A 19233-nucleotide genomic window follows, 5' to 3' on the forward strand; every position below is an offset into this window, starting at 1 on the left:
AATAACAGCGACACTAACGTGTGTTTAAGCAGCATGTGAATAGCAGTAAGAGTGAAGATTTTTTTTTTTTATTTGTCAGCAGTTATGAAAGACCCGTTTGTGAAAGATTAAGTTTTTATTGTTCATAATATATAGAAACTGCGTGACTCCAGGGGAAGATGTAGGGAAGAGGAAAGTCCAACTATTACAGATTACAGGACCCAACATCCTTTGATGTTGAGGAGTTTTGGGGAAGAATGTCCTCAAAAAAGAACAAAGTAAGAAATTTTTTGCACACATGACTTGCTCATTATTAAGATAAAAGGAAAACATTTAAGTAATCGAGGCCCTTGGTTCCTTTTTCAAAGATGACTGGCTTGAACCAATTTGGGAGGTTATCAAAGATAACCTTGGTTTTGTTGCTTCCTCATTCAAATGCTGATGCCGAGAGGGGATTTTCAGTGGTCAGTCTGAACAAAATCTCAACCCAAAACAGCTTGTCTCTGGACGGGACATTGGCCTCTATCATGATCCTGAAAATGGCTGGACTTGAGCCGAACTGTTTTAAGTGGGAGCCAACAACACAAATGATGAAGGACTCCAAAAAGGCAACAAACACTTAAAATAAACAACACCAGTCATAATCTCTCTCTCTCTGCTCTCTCACACACAAATACACTTATTCAATACACGGAAATTGAATAAAGACTTTGCATTTGGTTGAACTGTCAGTGCCGTGTGTTATCCTTTCTTCTGCAAGTCTGAGCAGTTATTAATAACAACAACACTAAAAATAATATTATTAATGAAAGACCCCCATTCCTGCGACCCGTCCAACCGCTCTTGCCTGCACTCTTGCCTGCATTCAAAAATTGAGAGCCCTGTACTTAAGAGTTTAGTGTAAATCTAAACAATAACAATAGAGCATTGGGAAGAAAAATGCAATTTTAATTTCAAATTATTTTAATTACAAATTATTGCTCCTGTACAAAGGTAAATATGTTTTCATCTTTATCACATTTTTAACCTTTTAAATATTTATCTGATTTGAATTAAACATATAATTTAAGTGAAGTGCTTTCTGTTAACTTACCAACGTATGCCTGAACTATAATCAATAAAAAGGCATTGTAAGAGCTAGCTGCTGTTTCATTTATTCAAAGTCCTCCTCCATGGAAAAAGTGGGCTGGGTTTGGGCATGAAACTCCCGGGCTGAAAAAGGGGCCAACTCCGGCCCTGCAGGGCAGTAATAGGGAGCTGTAGTGAGGAGGATCATGAGAGACACTTTAAGACTGACTTTTAGCTGGAGAGATCTACAGATGAAAATAAGTCTGATGATGCAGTGGTGTAATGACGATCTGTACATTTTAATATGAGAGGAAACAGAAACCTCACTGTACCTGCATACTGCTGAATCCTCTTCAGTTCTGTGGAAACTAATTACAACAAAACATCACTTTCATTAGAGTTCAGATGGTTTTATTGCAGGATTTGATTCAAATAAAGTGAAAATTGATCAAATATTATAGACTTGTGCCAAGAAAACACATCATATAAAGGTTTCTCACCTGCTTCCTTTAACTTGTCATCGAGTGTTTTAGTGAGTTTCTCATTCAGAGTCTGCTGAAGCCGAGACAGAGCTGTCCTCACAGTGTCTCCACTCAGATCAGTGTTAATACTGATCTCAGTCCAGTTCTTGGTATGTGGAGGGCTGCACATGGAGGAGTAAATCTACAGTAGAGCAGGAGAGGGGAGAAATCCCTCAGCATGGTGAGTGTTGTTCTGTGATGTTCTGCATTGCCAGTGAGCAGAGAGAGGAACACTGACCTGTAGGAGGTGGAGATGCTCCTCAGTGTGTGAGAGCTGCTCCAGCTCAGTGTCTCTCCTCTTTAGCACAGTGATTTCCTGCTCCAGCGCTTTAATGAGTCCTTCAGCCTGCCTCTCTGCTGCTTTCTGCTTCTCCTCCATCACCTCGAGCAGCTCAGCCTGACTTCTCTCAATGGAGCGAATCAGAGCAGTGAAGACTTCAACACTGTCTGCTTTCTCTTTCTCTGTGCTTCTCTAAAGGAGCAACACATTTTCACTTTCTTTACATCTCGCTGAATAATGGGGTGGCACGGTGGTGTAGTGGTTAGCGCTGTCGCCTCACAGCAAGAAGGTCCGGGTTCGAGCCCCGTGGCCGGTGAGGGCCTTTCTGTGGGGAGTTTGCATGTTCTCCCCGTGTCCGCGTGGGTTTCCTCCGGGTGCTCCGGTTTCCCCACAGTCCAAAGACATGCAGGTTAGGTTAACTGGTGACTCTAAATTGACCGTAGGTGTGAATGTGAGTGTGAATGGTTGTCTGTGTCTATGTGTCAACCCTGTGAGGACCTGGTGACTTGTCCAGGATGTACCCCGCCTTTCGCCCATAGTCAAAAAAAAAAAATTTTTTTACAGTGTGAAAAAGATTTTGTCTGGATGGCAGCATATTGCTCTGAAACGTGTAAATATCATTCAGCATTAATGATGCCTTCCCAGATATACAAGCTACTCATGTCATGTGCACTAATGACCCTCATACCATCACAGACGCTGGCTTTTGAACTGTGCACTGATAACAAGCCGGATGCTCCCTCTCCTCTTTAGCCTGGAGGACGTGGTGTCCATGATTTCTAAAAAGAATTTCTACTTTTGATTCGTCAGACCTCAGGACAATTTTTCACTTCACCTCAGTCCATTGTAAAAGAGCTCAGGTCCAGAGAAGGTGGCGGTGTTTCTGGATATTGTTTATATCTGGTTTTAACTTGCATTTGTGGATACAGTAATTCCCTGTTTTCACAGACGATAGTTGTCTGAAGTGTTCCTGAGCCCATACAGTGATTTCCACCACAGACAGGTGTCTGCTTTTAATGCAGTGTCGCCTGAGGGCCTGAAGATCACAGGCATCCAATGTCAGTTTTCAGCCTTGTTTCTTGCGTACATAGATTTCTCCAGATTCTTTTCAAATCCATTGTGGTGGTGTACAGAGGAAAAATAGCAAAAAATTGTCACTGTCCAAATACTTATGGACCTGACTGGAAGTTAAGTTTTCATTTAAATAAGTATTTTAAATATGCATCAATCAAAAACATGACCTAATAAAAAGATCAAAATCCTGAACGAGCAGCCTGTCACCTTCTTAGACAAAACACAGTGAAGCTCATGAGGAAAGAAGTGACAATGACTCTGATAGAGGAATCAGGGAATCAGGTAAACTAGTCAGTGTAATCTCCTCAGGATGACTTTTCACTGCAGTCACAACACTGTCACGTGCAGCAACATGAAACGTCAGAGCCGGAACGTGTCACTGACCAATCAGGTAGCGTTATGTCATGAATATTAATGAGAATCCCCTCTGCCATCCTACATTTAACATCTCATATTTGTTTTAATTTAATATTTTCAACCCAAATGGACCGCATTATTTCACGTTTGTACCAGCAGATGGAAGGATTTAGTGCAGACTGAGGATTCATTTATTCCTATTTGGAAGAACAGAAAAACCCTGCTGCTTTTATTTTGAAATAAAATACAAGTTTATGTTTGAGGTTTGAAGGAGAAACTGTTTTGTTTGGTTTTATTTACACAGACATCAGCAGCTGAACTTCATCCATTTTACTGATCAGATTAAATTCTGCAGTAAAACTCAGTGTGAACTGTAAGTAATCTTTATTAATATTTGATTTGTAGTGACAAAGTTCCACAATCAAAATATGTAACAACAGACAGTAGGAGTAAAATTATTTGTTTCTGCAAAAACTAAGCCCAGGTATTAAAATAAACTGTACAGCATTTTAAAGGGGAATATGTATTACTAAAATTAACCAGAAAAAGTAAAATATTTTTGTTTATTCTCACCATTTAATAGATGATTACATTTGTGAGTTGAAAATTAATTCAGTCTTTCATACAGGAGAGATGATCAGTGGGGCTGAATTTTTACCTCCTTCATTTAAACCAGGACTGAAGTATGGATAGAGTTTCTCAGTGAAAGACTGACCAGTGAAAGAGTAGATATGAGATCTGGACTTCACATCATAAAAGGAGACCAGACCCTCCTCATAATCCACAAACACCCCCACCGTCTCCAGCTTCTCTCTCAGTGTGAGGGGGACAGGGGGACCAGCACAAGCCTGATACTGATTCTCATTCCTCAGCCACACAGTCCAGAATCCATTCTGAGGAGTCAGTGTAATCTTCCCCTTCCTGTTAATGTTCTCTCTCACAACTCCGAAATCCCAGTTAGTTTTCCCTCTGACCTGCACCTCATAATAAAATCTCCCTGAGGAGAAACTCTGCTTTCCCAGAACCATAACACACGGATCAAACCTCTGTGGTGTATCAGGGAGATTCTGTCGTTTGTCTCCATGTGTCACTTGTTTTCCATCAGCAGACAGGATGAGATATGGTTGAGCTGTATCAGGATCCAGAGTCACATCCACTGAGAGAAACACACAGTGTGTGATATGAGTTTGCAGGTAAAAAAGATTAAATCATCATCCAGTAGTGAGGATCATTTGTAGCGTTTACATATCTTAACACGCATTTTAATAACAGGTAAACACCGGTTTCTGAGCAGAGAGAGGTTCCGTTTAGCCCCTTGATGGAAACTCCGTAGTGGCCACATGAGCTGTGGGAGTCACTTGCTGGTCGGACATTTTGAACTCCGACTCAACTTGTGGGACACCGTGGATGCGAGTTTCTTAAAATACTGCCACCGTTTACGTTTGGCTAAGCAGCTAAGTGTTGTTTTACTAGACTCGGGATTTTAACAGTGAAGCGCAGTTTACTGTTTCAAACGAAATATGGGTTCATTTTGTCCGACCACCAAAGCTAACATTGTTAGCGAGGCTCCAGACGGCGCTCCAAGCTTAGCGACCCTCAAAAGAATTCTTGCACAAACACTCGGGTGGCCAGATTTCCCGAGTCTGAAACCGGGACACTTTTGCGCGCGACCATGCTCGTGCACGCGCACCTTTTTTTTTACGTAACTGTGACACTCAGAGAGGTGCTCTTATCATTTTGTTGAAGCTCACATTTATCAACATCTCACATGAAATAACACAAACAGGCATGTTGTTATCTAGTAGCATAGTGGTATACAGATCAGTTAAATTATGGTCAGACAGCAGATTTTGTAATGGCTGAGAATAGGCCAGGCTATGTCCATAGGCCACATTTAAACTGATTTATTTCACCTGTTTGTGAGAACACCAAGAAGAATGCATATGCACATGTAGGCTATATCTCTAAAATTGTATGCACTATAGCATGAACTTCAAAAGTAGATATGTGACCTCAACATAGCCTAGGTCAGAATCACCCTTACTAACCATTCCCCACAGCTGAATGAATAAAGCAAGAAGATGTGTACAAAAGTGAACACTTTAATGGAAGGTGCAACAAGCTGTTCAACACAGCAATAAACTGTCAGAATGGTATGTTAAACAGGAACAAAAAAGAGACAAGTGATTTGAGAATATATACTACGGAAGCCGAGAGAGGCCCTTCATATAATCCTTTTTTTTATTCACCTTGTTATCCCGAGATAACGACATAATTTATTCAGGATCTCGAGAAAACAACACAACTAATTCAAGATCTCGAGAAAACAAAACTGTTATTTCGAGATCTTGAGAAAACAAAACAATTATTCCGTGATCTCGAGTAAACAGCTGAGAAATGGTCCATTCAGGTGCACCGAGAGACTTGTGATATGCTGACTTTGGGGCTATTTCTCATTCTGTATAGACGCAACTTTGGTCATTAGAATGTCTGGAATAATCGATCACCTAATAAGGCAATATTTTGATCAGGGGTTGACACAGGGAGAGATTGCATTAAGTCTTTTAATAAGGGATCATTTCAAAATTAGTCCGCAGCACCTCTGCAGAAGACTGGCCCGGCTTCGTCTCTACCGACGGAGATACAGTGATCCAGCTGAGATCATGAAATAATTTTGTTTTCTCGAGATCTCGAAATAACGGTTTTGTTTTCTAGAGATCTCGAATTAGTTGTGTTGTTTTCTCGAGATCCTGAATTAATTATGTCGTTATGTCGGGATAACAAGGTGAATAAAAAAAGATTATTTGAAGGGCCTCTCTCGGCTTCCGTAAATATACACTCAAACAAAACAGCAGTAAAGGAGGAGATGGGCGACAGCCCGAGGAAAGCCCCCACAGGAGCGCACAGCATTTGCAACATAGGCAACCCAACTCAGTACAAGAACAAAACACTTACAGTGTGTGCAGTAGGCTTGGTGCGCATTGTTCTGCACCTCTTGGAGGAAGGGGTAGGTGCGCTGTAAATCTTTGGAAAAGGTACATTTTCTTTTCGGCATGATTGCTGCGGCATTACTGCTGCTAGCTGCTAGACAAAGAACATTCACGCCAGTTAATGTTTATTATATTGTTGCATGGCAACACGTTCTATTGTCTGGAATAATGTGGCTAAATAAACACCCATGCCACAGGGCCAGGGGACAGTAACCAGGAAAGTTTGCGATTCCTGTCAATTCATCAAAATAGTAAATGCAGACGTTTCTCCGCTAATGATTCCCATGCTGCTCAGTCGCAAACGTCGCGAGTGGCGAAAACCGGGACGTATCCGAGTCCCGACAGACTTTTGTCGGGACTCGGGACACACAACCCCAAATCGGGATTGTCCCGGTAAAACCGGGACGTCTGGTCACCCTCACAAACACGACTTTATGCTAACTTTAATATGTTGGAAAGCACTGCGTGTGTTTATAATGCGTTGTAATTGAATTATGGTGTAGTTTTGTTTGAGGAGGAAATGATGCCCATGAGCACTGGGAGGAGGGGGAGGGGGTGACCTGGTTCTGCAGTTAGCAGTAGCCGCGCAGTGAACGCAAACGCGGGGCGATTTGTCAGTCAGAAATGTTACAATTCTGCAGATCCATGCCAGTGTATAGCACCATGCGGGAAACTCGCTGATTAAAGTGAAGGGGCTTTGAAGTTGGTTAGACTTGGGCCCAGGAGAAGAGCACAGTCTTCCCAGTGCCTCCCGAATGGATGCTGCGGCAGGAATGTAAACGCTAGCAGTGGGCAGATCGATCTAAAGTATCAATCAAAAGCATCGATCTAAAGTATCGATCGTATCTCCATTAAAGCAACTCAGAATGGAATGTTTCCTTGTGCCAGCTGTTTACACTAAAGGGTCGATTCAACAAAGATCTTATTTAACCTTTTCATGTGTGAAATGTGAGGAAAAATAGTCCAAGTTTTAAGATTTTGTAGGATTTTCATTGTTCAAAATTGTGCTTAAATTGAAATCCATTTAAGTTACTCAGAACATTCTGTCTTATTTAAGTCATTTAACTGTCCATGCATGTGGGGGAAAATGTTTCATTCTCAGTTCATGCTGAACCATATCAGTTATAAAACATGAACATCTATATTTTCATACATATACATGTATCTGCAATTGCTTGATTATCTCATCTCATTATCTCTAGCTGCTTTATCCTTCTACAGGGTCGCAGGCAAGCTGGAGCCTATCCCAGCTGACTACGGGCGAAAGGCGGGGTACACCCTGGACAAGTCGCCAGGTCATCACAGGGCAGACACAGACAACCATTCACACTCACATTCACACCTACGGTCAATTTAGAGTCCCCAGTTAACCTAACCTGCATGTCTTTGGACTGTGGGGGAAACCGGAGCACCTGGAGGAAACCCACGCGGACACGGGGAGAACATGCAAACTCCACACAGAAAGGCCCTCGCCGGCCCCGGGGCTCGAACCCAGGACCTTCTTGCTGTGAGGCGACAGCGCTAACCACTACACCACCGTGCCGCCCCAATTGCTTGATTATTTGAGATTAAACAAATTTATTCTTTTGAAAACTGATTGAAATTATCAAGTTAAACTATTAAACATTTTCTTATACTAGCATCACTGAGGTGTCAAGGTTCTTTTCCTTTTATTATAAAATTAATACTTTGGCTGCTGCTCAGATTAAGAAAGCAGTTTGAAGACGTCACTCTGGGCTGTGATCACCTAAGACTTTGGCTTTATTTTGTCAAATGTTTTTGAACCAAGTCTGACTATTTCCTGCTCTTTATTTCACTCTTATTTTCAGACTTTGTTACTTCGGGTGGTTGTCTTCTCCAAAGAAGCCAGACGAATACAGCTTGCTGTAGCAGAATCTGTCAGTGAACTGATTGATGGACTGAAAGAGAGACTTGGACTTGAAGGTGATTTCTCACTCCAGTTTGAGGATCCAGATGTTGGCAATGCATTATGCAACTTGACAATGTCTGAATTACCAGCTGAGCGTGCAGTCCTGCATATTATGTGGGACTGTAATTCATCTCTACTTAACCAATCCAGTGACCATTCGATTGGTTCAGTCTCCGCTCTTGATCCAGCCAGTGTTCACTCTGAGCATTTCAGGTCTAGCTCAGACTCTATCCAGAGCAATTTAAGGCATGTTGCTGAGCGGCCCTCTCTGTTCCCAATCCCTGAGTTCTTATATGATGTTGAACTGAAATTGCGTAAGGGTAATGAGATGTACAAAAAGTCAAAGAAGGGCCTTGACCCAGAACCTGGTACCAGTCATTGCTTTGGTGTTCTGAATTGAAACAGAAAATGATCACAGTATTTCTGATTTGTAAAAGTACAAATTAATGCAGGATTGCAGTGGAATTTCTTTCCCTCTTTCCTTTTGCGTTTTGTATAAATTCACTTTGGCACTATACTAATTGATATGCTTGTGTGTTTTCCACAGGGTACTGTTAGACATTGGACATTGTGTCTCACTGAAAGACAGCAGCACTGAGGGGCCTGCCTATTTTTGTTTGGGATGACACCGCTAAATTCTTCTTGAAGTGTTCGGTGAGTAATAGCAAGTTTATTTCTATAGCACATTTCCTACACAGGTAAGTCAATGTGCTTTTTTTTTTTTTAAACTTCCACAAGCTGAATGGCAAGGGTCAGGAGCATGTTACTAAAATTTAGGTTGGAATAAGAAGAAATGCATTTTGTCTTTCAGTTTTCTTTAACACTCAATCATGTTTGTTCCTTCTCTTCAGGACACTGACCCTGAAGAACGAGTGCTCAGAGGTGTGTCTGTTGCCATCCTCACTGTCCTCGAAGACAATGATGCTGCCATTTCACCAAATGTGCGAGACATGGCTATTGTGTTGGAAGGGGCCATTGTGCTCCATGACCTACCAGACCTCAGTACTGCCTTTGCATCCCTCTTTGGCCTTCTGTATGCCATGAACATTGATTATCCAAAGGAGATGAGGTATACCTTTGAAGCACTTCAGACTATCTTTTTTTGAGCTTGGCTCTCGATGCTCACAGCGCATAAGGGGTCTCAAAACAAAGCTACTGCTGTAAGCTAGTCATTAAGCATGCAGATCTCTGCCTCTGAAACAAAGATTCATGAAACTTTTGGAGATGTCAGCTGCCAGTTCACAAGAGGTGCATATACCGTGTTTCCACTGTTCATGTTTGTTGTTGGTGCTCAAGTAAAACTTGGGTGTATGCACTATCTTGCATGTGCAGTCATTTTAAGCATGCAACTCCAGTTTGCCTGTGAAATATACATTTTTGGTATTGTTGGATGTCAGTTAACAAGAGGCGGTGGAGCTTTATAATTTTTTTTATTCTTAAATTCTTTGATTCAAAGACCTTTTAAACGCATTTGAAAAATGCACATCTTGTGCGACATAATCCAGATTCAAGACGTTTTTGGATGCGTTTGTCACAATCATTTTACAAGATTTGTAAGAGGCACATAACCAGTGTTTTGCCTGTTCAAGTTTGTTCCTAAAATTTCAATGTATGTGCAATTTTAAACTTGTCTAGTTCATTGTGATTAGTGCTCATTTACAACTTCAAGATACAGGGATGAAAGTCTTCCGCAAATACCCGGAAATCCAGATATTTGACAAAACTCTTGAAAATCTCCAGTTTTCCAAATGGACAAATTAATTTTTCGGATTTTTTGCGTTCCTAGACGCGGCGTAATACTTGGCATCGTCCTTGCATGGGCGCAGTCCTTCAATAGCCCAAACACAGTTCATTGATTAAAGACAGGTGTTCTTTGTTAATGGCGCACGCGCAGGACTGACACCGTTCTGCACAAGCGCAACACAATCGCACTAGAAAGCATGTTCACGCTACCAGTGTAGCTGCAGTCTTTTTAGTTGCGAATTACGAGTATTTCCTCTTGTGTTAATAATTCGCCATGTCAAAACAAGCAAAACTTTCCTCCTTCTTTCGACATGAAGAGAGGTAAGCAATTTATTATATCTATATTTTTTCCATCAAAGTTGCATTTTGTGGTTTCGAAGCTAAGTTGTAGTGCCGTTTCTAGAACACATCATCAAGAAAACGTGGAAGAAACAGCAATAATGGAAGAGCCGGTTTCTAAGCTGCCTAAAACTAGCAATGGTAATTTATTTTTTGTTACATAATGTACTCAGGCTGCCAGTCAGTGTGTGACACACACACACACACACACACACACACACACACACACACACTACGGCCCGATTTATGAGAAATTTGGTATTCATTGGTGTTTTAAATTTACAGACAATACGAACTAATGTAAACAATTGGCTTCAACTCACATAAATATGAATTGGAAATGTTTAGTTCACTTTAGCTTATGCAAACGCACAACTCGACTAAAAGATTGAGCCTCATTTATTAACGTCCCCAACATTGAAACCTGAAAGCTTTAGAAACTCTAACAGACCTTTACTTTTTAACAGGACTGTTTTGGGATTTTGCTGAGTTTACCTTCAGCTGTCTGATATTTTTCAAAGTAATGAACTGTGTAGCAGGAAAATCACCGCGTTTTCTAAATGCACTCCTGAAAATTACTCATTAACTAGGGGAATAAAATTTGATATTTTTGACATGTTAATCATTAATGTACATGAAAGGACAAGGCTTAAAAGTTATCACTTGTTTTAGTGAAAATAAGTGCTAAAATGCACTAGAATGCAGGGTTTTGCGTGTGATGTTATTAAAATATTTTCGGGGGATGTCCCCCCCCCGCCCCCATCTTACTTTGACTTTCAAAAGTTCAGGGGTTTTTTCTTTGCTCCACTTTCATCTCTAAAGATACACTTGGACAGGCAATTATTTTATGTATGCATGTCCTGTTCACCACGATGTTTACCAAGAGGAATAAACATAGTGTCGGTGAACTTAATGCTTTGTGCTTTTCATTTTGTTTAAATGTTTATTTATTACAGCAGCATGCGTTTTTATCGATTTATAAAGCAACATTTCTATCTCACTGAATCAAGACTTGTTTATTCAGCAGGAATTTCTGTATTTGTTGAAGATAGAAATACGTGTTATTGAAGCAAGAATTTCGTGCTTAGCCTCGCAAGATTATCAAAATTATGTAAACAAGAAAATTAAAGTCTGCAGAACTCTTGTCTAAACTTGAAAACTAGTAAAAGTCAACGACAGTAGTCAAAAGTTGAGACAGTTCAAAAATCTATTGCATCATGTTGCCTTGATAATTTGAGTTTTCTCAACATTTTTTGTTTTTACAGTGTAGTGAGGAGGATAATGAGAGACACTTTAAGACGTCCTTTTAGCTGGAGAGATCTACAGATGAAAATAAGTCTGATGATGCAGTGGTGTAATGATGATCTGTACATTTTAATATGAGAGGAAACAGAAACCTCACTGTACCTGCATACTGCTGAATCCTCTTCAGTTCTGTGGAAAATAATTACAACAAAACATCACTTTCATTAGATTTCAGATGGTTTTATTGCAGGATTTGAATAATAAAGTGAAAATTTGTCAAATATTATTATAGACTTGTGCCAAGAAATCATATCATATAAAAGTTTCTCACCTGCTTCCTTTAACTTGTCATCGAGTGTTTTAGTGAGTTTCTTATTCAGAGTCTGCTGAAGCTGAGACAGAGCTGTCCTCGCAGTGTCCCCACTCAGATCAGCATTAATACTGATCTCAGTCCAGTTCTTGGTGTGTGGAGGGCTGCACATGGAGGAGTAAATCTACAGTAGAGCAGGAGAGAGGAGAAATCCCTCAGCATGGTGAGTGTTGTTCTGTGATGTTCTGCATTGCCAGTGAGCAGAGAGAGGAACACTGACCTGTAGGAGGTGGAGATGCTCCTCAGTGTGTGAGAGCTGCTCCAGCTCAGTGTCTCTCCTCTTTAGCACAGTGATTTCCTGCTCCAGCGCTTTAATGAGTCCTTCAGCCTGCCTCTCTGCTGCTTTCTGCTTCTCCTCCATCGCCTCGAGCAGCTCAGCCTGACTTCTCTCAATGGAGCGAATCAGAGCAGTGAAGACTTCAACGCTGCTTGCTTTCTCTTTCTCTGTGCTTCTCTAAAGGAGCAACATTTTCACTTTCTTTACATCACACTGAATAATGAACTAATATTTATTGCGGATTGTTCATTTCTACAGATTAAAGCAAACAATACATAAACTACTTTCCACACACTTTGCTGAGCTCGACTGAGTGTTTGATCTCTTGTATATTTTTCAGTCGATCCTCAATCATCTGCTGCACATCTGTCTGTGTTTTCCCCAGCTGAGTCTGATGACAGAGCAGAAGTAAATAATAGATATTTTTAATATTTGATAATTGATATTTTTAATACTTTTGTCCTGGAACTTGATCTCAAATTTCCAATCTGATCTACCACATAATAATGTCTAAAGTTGATGTTAATGAACGTTTCTCACCTTCCTCTCTCCGCTCTCCTCCTCTATAGGAACAGTGTTGTGATTCTTGTGGTCTGTCTCAGTGCAGAACTGACACACACACGTCTGATCATCTCTACAGAACAGCTCCAGCGGTCTCTCATGTTTCTGGCATATGTAGTCCTCCAGGTTCTCCACAGGGTTTATTAGTTTGTGTTTCTTAAGTTTGGAAACATGATTATGAGGCTCTAAATGAGTTTTACAGAAAGTTGTACAACAATCCAGACAGGATTTCAGAGCCTTCAGCTTCTCTCCAGTGCAGGCATCACAAAGAACCTCAGGTTTGTCAGGACCACGTTTCTTCTTGAAGAGATCTACAACCTCTCTCAGCGTTGTATTAATCTTCAGTTCAGGTTTCTTGGTGAATTTCTCTTTACATAATGGACAGTGACAGTGTTGACTCTTCTCCCAGCACTGTGTAAGGCAGCTCTTACAGAAGTTGTGTCCACATGGAGTGCTGAGTGGATCAGTGAACACATCCAGACAGATCGAACACAGCAGCTGCTCTTCAGACAGGAGACTGCTGGAGTCACCAGAAACTAGGGTTGATAGAAAATAATGTTACACATTGTTTATAAATAGTGTAGAAATACTGGAATTTGTTTCAACCTTGTCTCTATACAGTCCACTGCGTCTGTAGTGTAGGTGTGAAAATCATACACCACAGTTTCTACATGTTATTCTGGACTGATATGAAAGGTTTTTATTCTAAACTCCCTTACAATTGAAGTCTAAAGGCACTTGTTGGGGCATCATTTAATGTTTGTGTAAAAATATTTTTGTGGAATACTTTCATGAATTTTACAGTTAAAGGTATTTACAAGTGTACTGTAGATCTTACATCAGAAATAAAACCCAGAAGCTCCTGCATTAATAATAATGACAAAGTTGTCATCACCCCAGAGCTGATTATTTTTACATAAAACTGTTCATGCTTGTGCTTTATTCCTCTTATACAGTATCGGTGCAACACTCCAACAATAAAACACTTTTCTTTCACAAAGTCACACTTTTTTCATTCTGTAGTGACTTTAAATGTGGAACATGTGCAAAAATTCAAACTTTGTTCATGTCCAGATTCCCAGATTTTTAATGTGGTCTCAGACTTTTGTACCTCACTGTGTAATCATCTTTTTTTTATCATACTTTGTTTCACACAGGGGCGGACTTACCATTAGGCAAACCAAGGCGGTTGCCTAGGGCCCCCCAAATTTGGGGGCCCCTAACAGTCAGCCCCACCACGGTAAACACCAAACGATATATATGTAATCTTAATTTGTCTCTGATATTAAGTAGTCAACGATATAAATGGAAAAACACACCAAAATAGCATCAGGATATCGAATTCATGTGTATATAGTATTTGTCCCAGCACACACACACACACACACACACCCTGGTTGTTTTACATTGGACTAGTCCATGATCTGACGACGTAGACAGGTGCGCGACGGAAATTCAAACCAAAGCAGAGGGAACTGTAAACAAGATGAAGCGCAGTTATGAGAGTGGTTGCGCTAAACGAAAAAAAGGGCAAAAAGAATGCAGCTGCACTTCTGAAACTAACTAAAGTGGAGACAATGTCATATTAAGCGATGATCTGGCACTGTGGCCAGCAACGTTACCAGATTCAGAGAGGTGTTCAATTGTTCAAAAAGGTCCAGTACAAATACGAGGAGTAGATTTTCCCAAAAACAAGTAGGACTTTCTTTCTCATATGATTATGATGAACAATGGAAATTTGGAGATTAAGGACTTTTCAGTAATGTACTGGCTGCAACCTTTAAAAACTCATACCTCTCTCTTTCTCTACCCCCCCCTCTCTCTCTCTCTCTCTCTCACTCACACACACACACCCACCTACACCCCATTATGGAATGGTGATGGAATACATGAACAATGGAATTTTGAAGATTAAGGACATTTCAATAATGTACTGGCTGCATCCTTTACAAACTCACAATCCCTCTGTATCTGTCTCTCAACCACTGTATTGCCTGTCACTAAATGGCTCTCTCTCTCTCTCTCTCACTCCCTCACTCTCTCTCACACACAAACTCTCTCTCTCTCTCTCTCTCTCTCTCTCTCTCTCTCTCTCTCTCTCGTACATTTATCTTGCCATCAGTCTTATCCCATTGAAATGTAGAGGTTTCGATAGAGTAATATCCATTTGTGTTGTAGTTCTGATAACAGTAAGATCATTTTGTATCTCTGGTAATGTGTATCTGGTAATATGTATCCATTTGTGTTCTACTTCTGATAAGAATAAGTTAATTTTATATCTGGTAATATGTATCAGTGGAGTAAAAATAATAATTGGATTTCAGATATCCTTGTTTTCTTAAAATATGGAGATTGACTCTTAAAATTGGCTCTCTCTCTCTCTCTCTACTGTCTCTTCTTCTGTTGTTTGCCTTGTCACTCTCTCTTTCTGGTTTGATCTGAGCAATAAACACTGTCAGAATTTTGGCAAATGCTGGAGTAATCTCAAACCTGTTTCACTGTGGAGCTTATTTGGGGCACATTGTTAGTGGCAGTTTGCTATCTTTTTTTCTGAATTTACAGCACGGAGATATGGCATGTGCCAAGTAAGGATGACCATTATTCTGTATGTGTGTTTCAAGACTGACTTTTGAGGGCCCCATGTCTGTATTTCGCCTAGGGCCCCAAAATGGCTAGAACCGCCCCTGGTTTTACATTATACATGTTTAGCTTTAAAAATGTTGTAAGGTTCCATTAAATTGCAGCCTGATCACAGCCATTTTATCCTGATTATTTGTGCCGATTCTGATTAACAATTACATTCCACAATCATATACTTTAATTGACTTTCATATATATTCAGTTGTGCCTAAATTACTGGCAAGCATGAGATTTAATCACAGCGATCTTTTCTCTTTACTGTGAAAGTGTCACGCTTCCGGGTTCACCCAACACTCAGGACTCTACTTCCCACAATCCCCCTCACACCAGTCACTACCACGTGCTCTCCGTCAGCCAATCCGGAGCCACTTCCTCGGAGCGGCTCCCCCGAGTTCTAATCACCATCACCTGTTCCTTTCGGTCTCCGTTTGTATTGATGCCCCTTTGCTTGTTTTGTTCCTCTCACAGTATCGCCTCTGCATTCCGTCAGACTACTGAGCGCTATTATTCTGAGTGTAGTCCTGTGTCTGACCCTTTCTGCCTTCCGCTTTCCCCCGTTCCGCCCTTGTGTTTATATCGCCTGTGTTTTTCTGATTCCTGGTTCTTGGACTGTTGCCCGTTTCCTGACCACGATTTGTCTCGCGTTACAATCCTCCTCCAGGACAGTTTATTTTCTGACACATTTAACTATGGATCTAATTATTAAATTATCTTTATGTAATTAAATATTCAGCTAATAAACTCTAAAACATCCTCCACAGTTACACAATGTCAATATACAGCATCAATAACTGGCTTTCTAAGATGTTCCTGCATTATAACACAAGTGTGATCTGAAAAGTGGCACAAAGTCACCAGAAAAACAATGAAACCATTCACTGAGATCATTTCTATAATCCTTCATTTCAGCCAAAATTTCATAATAGTCCTTCATTAAATGATGTAGCTCATCCACCATGCAGTACAAGTCCCTGAGAATTAGTTGTTACTATAGAAACAGTAATTTACTGCTGCATTACTGATTAATAAACATAAACAATCATCTATGAGCTGTATAACTTACATGATGAACCTGGTTGTTCCATGCTTCTCCTTCTTCTGTCTTTTGCTGGTGATGAAGATTCAGCCATTTTCTTCCTCCTGTGTTTTGAACCTTTTCAGTCAGAAATCACATCATTCAGTTCACACATGTAACAGTATGAGGTGTTACTGATTAGTCTGTTTGACTCCACAGGCCTGTCTGCAGTGTTAAACCTCAGCAATGACACTGGAAGCATTTAGACTGTGATATAAAACACACGTAAACATTCTCATCTTCATTAGATTGTAATAAACACAGGATTTCACTGATCATTCTCACAGCTCTCAGCTCAGGAACTGGATCATTCACAGTTTCTCACTGACTGATATGTTTCTATAAGTGTTTATGCTTCACCCAGTGATCACCTCTGGACTTCACACACACACACACACACACACACACACACACACACACACACAATAAAGTATAATTGTATTTTAACTTGTATTTCAGTGTTCATGTTGGAATCAGTTTAGTTTTGAGCAGTTAATAAAACACAGCCAGGGCCGTAACTACCATTGAGGACACCGAGGTCATGTCCTCGGCATTTTTTTCCCACGGTATTTTTTTTTCACTCTGACTTTGATCGGTGGAAAATTCTAAATTCAGCTTGCATCCCCCTGTTCTCATTTGTTTGTCTAAAAATAAAGTCCACATAATCATTTTTAAACGAAGCTGAAATATCCGACATTGGAAACATTTCATATCAGGCAGCCTCGCGATAGTCAGCTAAGCACCGCGGGATATACAAGAGCTGAGAAGTGTCTCATCAAGGTCCGACTCCGCAGCCAGGCAGTTTGTCAATTAGTCGTGGAATCTGAAAATTGACATAAGATGAAGAAGTCTACTACACTAAAACAAACCAAACTCAGCTCTGGAAAGTCAACAAGTGAGAGAAAAAGAAAGAGGGAAGAAGGTGAGTTAATTTTGCCAGTCCGGAATGCTTATGATCATTAACAGTGCAATTTTAATGAGCATTTCAAGCAACAACAGTCGAAGCCACTTATAGATAGGATTTTCGTTTTCCAGGCGGCACAAACTCTTTTATTCTCTCTCTCGATTTGATTTGGTGCGTTTCAGATCAGAAAAGGCTGGACAGTCGTGACCTGTTGTTTATGAAGTTATTGGGTGCTGACGAGACTTGAGCTATTTTGCTAACTTACCAGACTATAGGCTAACGTGAACACAAGACACTATTGTTTTGATCATTGGTTGTATTTTCGAACGGAAATGAAAACGGGTAGCAAACTTATCATGTTCACATTTTATTTACAACATGATGTACCACCTCTGACTGCTTTCTGTCAATCATGAACAGCCCAGCCGCGTTCACAGCTCCTCCTCCGATCACCAATAATAATAATAGTAATAATAATAATAATAATAATAATAATAATAATAATAATAATAATAATGTTTTAAAATCAAATAGAGGACACTGAGGGTGAGGATCAGCGAGTTGAAGAGAGAGAGCCAGGAGAAGAAGAGAAGGGAAGAGCAGAGCCAGTAAAGGAAGAAAAGGGAAGAACTGAGTCATGAGAGGAAGAGATAACAATCAGGAGATAAAGATAGGGAAATAACACGTGAAGATCAAGAAAGTCCAAGTACAAGTTTGTCCATCCATGATCCGGCAAGCTATAAAAACAAAAGTTCCTACACAGATGAGGAGAAAAAGAACATTCTTCAGGGTAGATGGAGTAGGGACCAGTATAAATACCCCCAGCGTCAATTTGGGAAAAGGCTTCTGAGATATAGTGCTGAGTGGGAAAAAAAAAACACCCCTGGCTACGGTACTCTCCATCTGAGGATGCTGCATATTGTTGTGATCGTGCAGTTTTGAAATTGTTAAAATAAACATGTTCACCTACATGTTCATCTCCTTGTTGGGCTTGTGATTTTGACTCATTTCCAAAATGTATGAAAAGTCACCATATTAGGACTTTTTTTTTGGCAAATAAGATGTATCGCAATGTTTGACCTCGGTATTTGAAAAATCCTGGTTACGGCCCTGAACACAGCAACCTTTAAACCTGTTTTTCAGGTTTGTTGTCTCGGTTGATCACTGATCATTAAAGACACAGTTTTTAAACTAAACTCAGTAAAAACACTTATAATCAGCTTGTATTTCAGTGTCAGTGTTTCAGCAGTGTGTTAGAGACTCTGTCTCTGTCTGACATTGTTAACATGTACAGTTTATCCTGATAAATCACACACTGACAAAACCTCTGAACTATAAAACATTCACTGAAGAACATACCTTTATTTTACTCGCCTCTTTTCAGGGAGTGAGAATTGTCTGTGTTTATATTTCAGCCTCGGTGAAAATCCGGCAGTGAATTTCAGAAATTAATGTGAAAATAAGGGTTTCTTCTCGATGTGAGCTGGAACTGCTTTCACTTTGACTTTAATCCCTTCCTTGTTCCCTTTGTAGGGGTTGATAAAGGGGCGGTTCCTCATATGATCACAGTGCAGTTTGTCTCCACCTCCCTGACTTCACCTCTGCTCATGTGGATTTATACAGTCATTCAAACTGCACATGAAGTAACAATAATGTGGTTTATTTCTCCTGCAGATTATCGTGATTATCGGAGTAGATCAGGGGTGGCCAACCAGTTGGAGCCCAAGAGCCACAATTCTTACCGTGTTACGGCAAAGAGCCACATCGGCACATGAACATGGGCACACAATTACCCTTCCTTCTGCGCGCGTGGACACACACGCACAGCCACATTGATGTCACACTCCAACTTAACCAATGCCCCACACCAACATGATGAT

General features: G+C 40.4%; 1 protein-coding gene across 3 annotated transcripts; it reads right to left on the bottom strand.

The window, feature by feature from the left end:
• Positions 1-3720: 3720 nt before the first annotated feature.
• LOC132893172 (E3 ubiquitin-protein ligase TRIM39-like) lies at positions 3721-18872 on the bottom strand. 3 transcript variants are annotated; one of them, XM_060932158.1, is made up of 9 exons: positions 18713-18872; positions 16438-16527; positions 12714-13270; positions 12469-12564; positions 12117-12350; positions 11858-12020; positions 11689-11715; positions 6235-6360; positions 3721-4435 (listed from the first exon to the last, which is right to left on the bottom strand). In XM_060932158.1, the coding sequence occupies exons 2-9, from the start codon at positions 16502-16504 to the stop codon at positions 3900-3902; spliced, it is 1806 nt and encodes a 601-aa protein (XP_060788141.1). In that variant the 5' UTR covers positions 16505-16527; positions 18713-18872; the 3' UTR covers positions 3721-3899. The 3 variants fall into 3 exon arrangements, with proteins under 3 accessions (XP_060788141.1, XP_060788055.1, XP_060788226.1); XM_060932072.1 differs by having other exon boundaries at positions 6235-6363; XM_060932243.1 differs by lacking the exon at positions 6235-6360.
• Positions 18873-19233: the final 361 nt, after the last annotated feature.

The sequence above is a fragment of the Neoarius graeffei genome, chromosome 1, assembly GCF_027579695.1.
Source record: "Neoarius graeffei isolate fNeoGra1 chromosome 1, fNeoGra1.pri, whole genome shotgun sequence".
Taxonomy (NCBI): Eukaryota; Metazoa; Chordata; class Actinopteri; order Siluriformes; family Ariidae; genus Neoarius; species Neoarius graeffei.

Excerpts from the sequence above, each read along its gene's own strand:
- LOC132893172 (XM_060932072.1), bottom strand. The coding sequence starts at position 16,504 with ATGGCTGAATCTTCATCACCAGCAAAAGACAGAAGAAGGAGAAGCATG. Across the intron at positions 12,351-12,468 it reads ACTCAGTCGAGCTCAGCAAA|AGAAGCACAGAGAAAGAGAA; the intron begins GTGTGTGGAAAG and ends TTGCTCCTTTAG. Across the intron at positions 4,436-6,234 it reads CCAAGCCTACTGCACACACT|TGGATGTGACTCTGGATCCT; the intron begins GTAAGTGTTTTG and ends TGTTTCTCTCAG.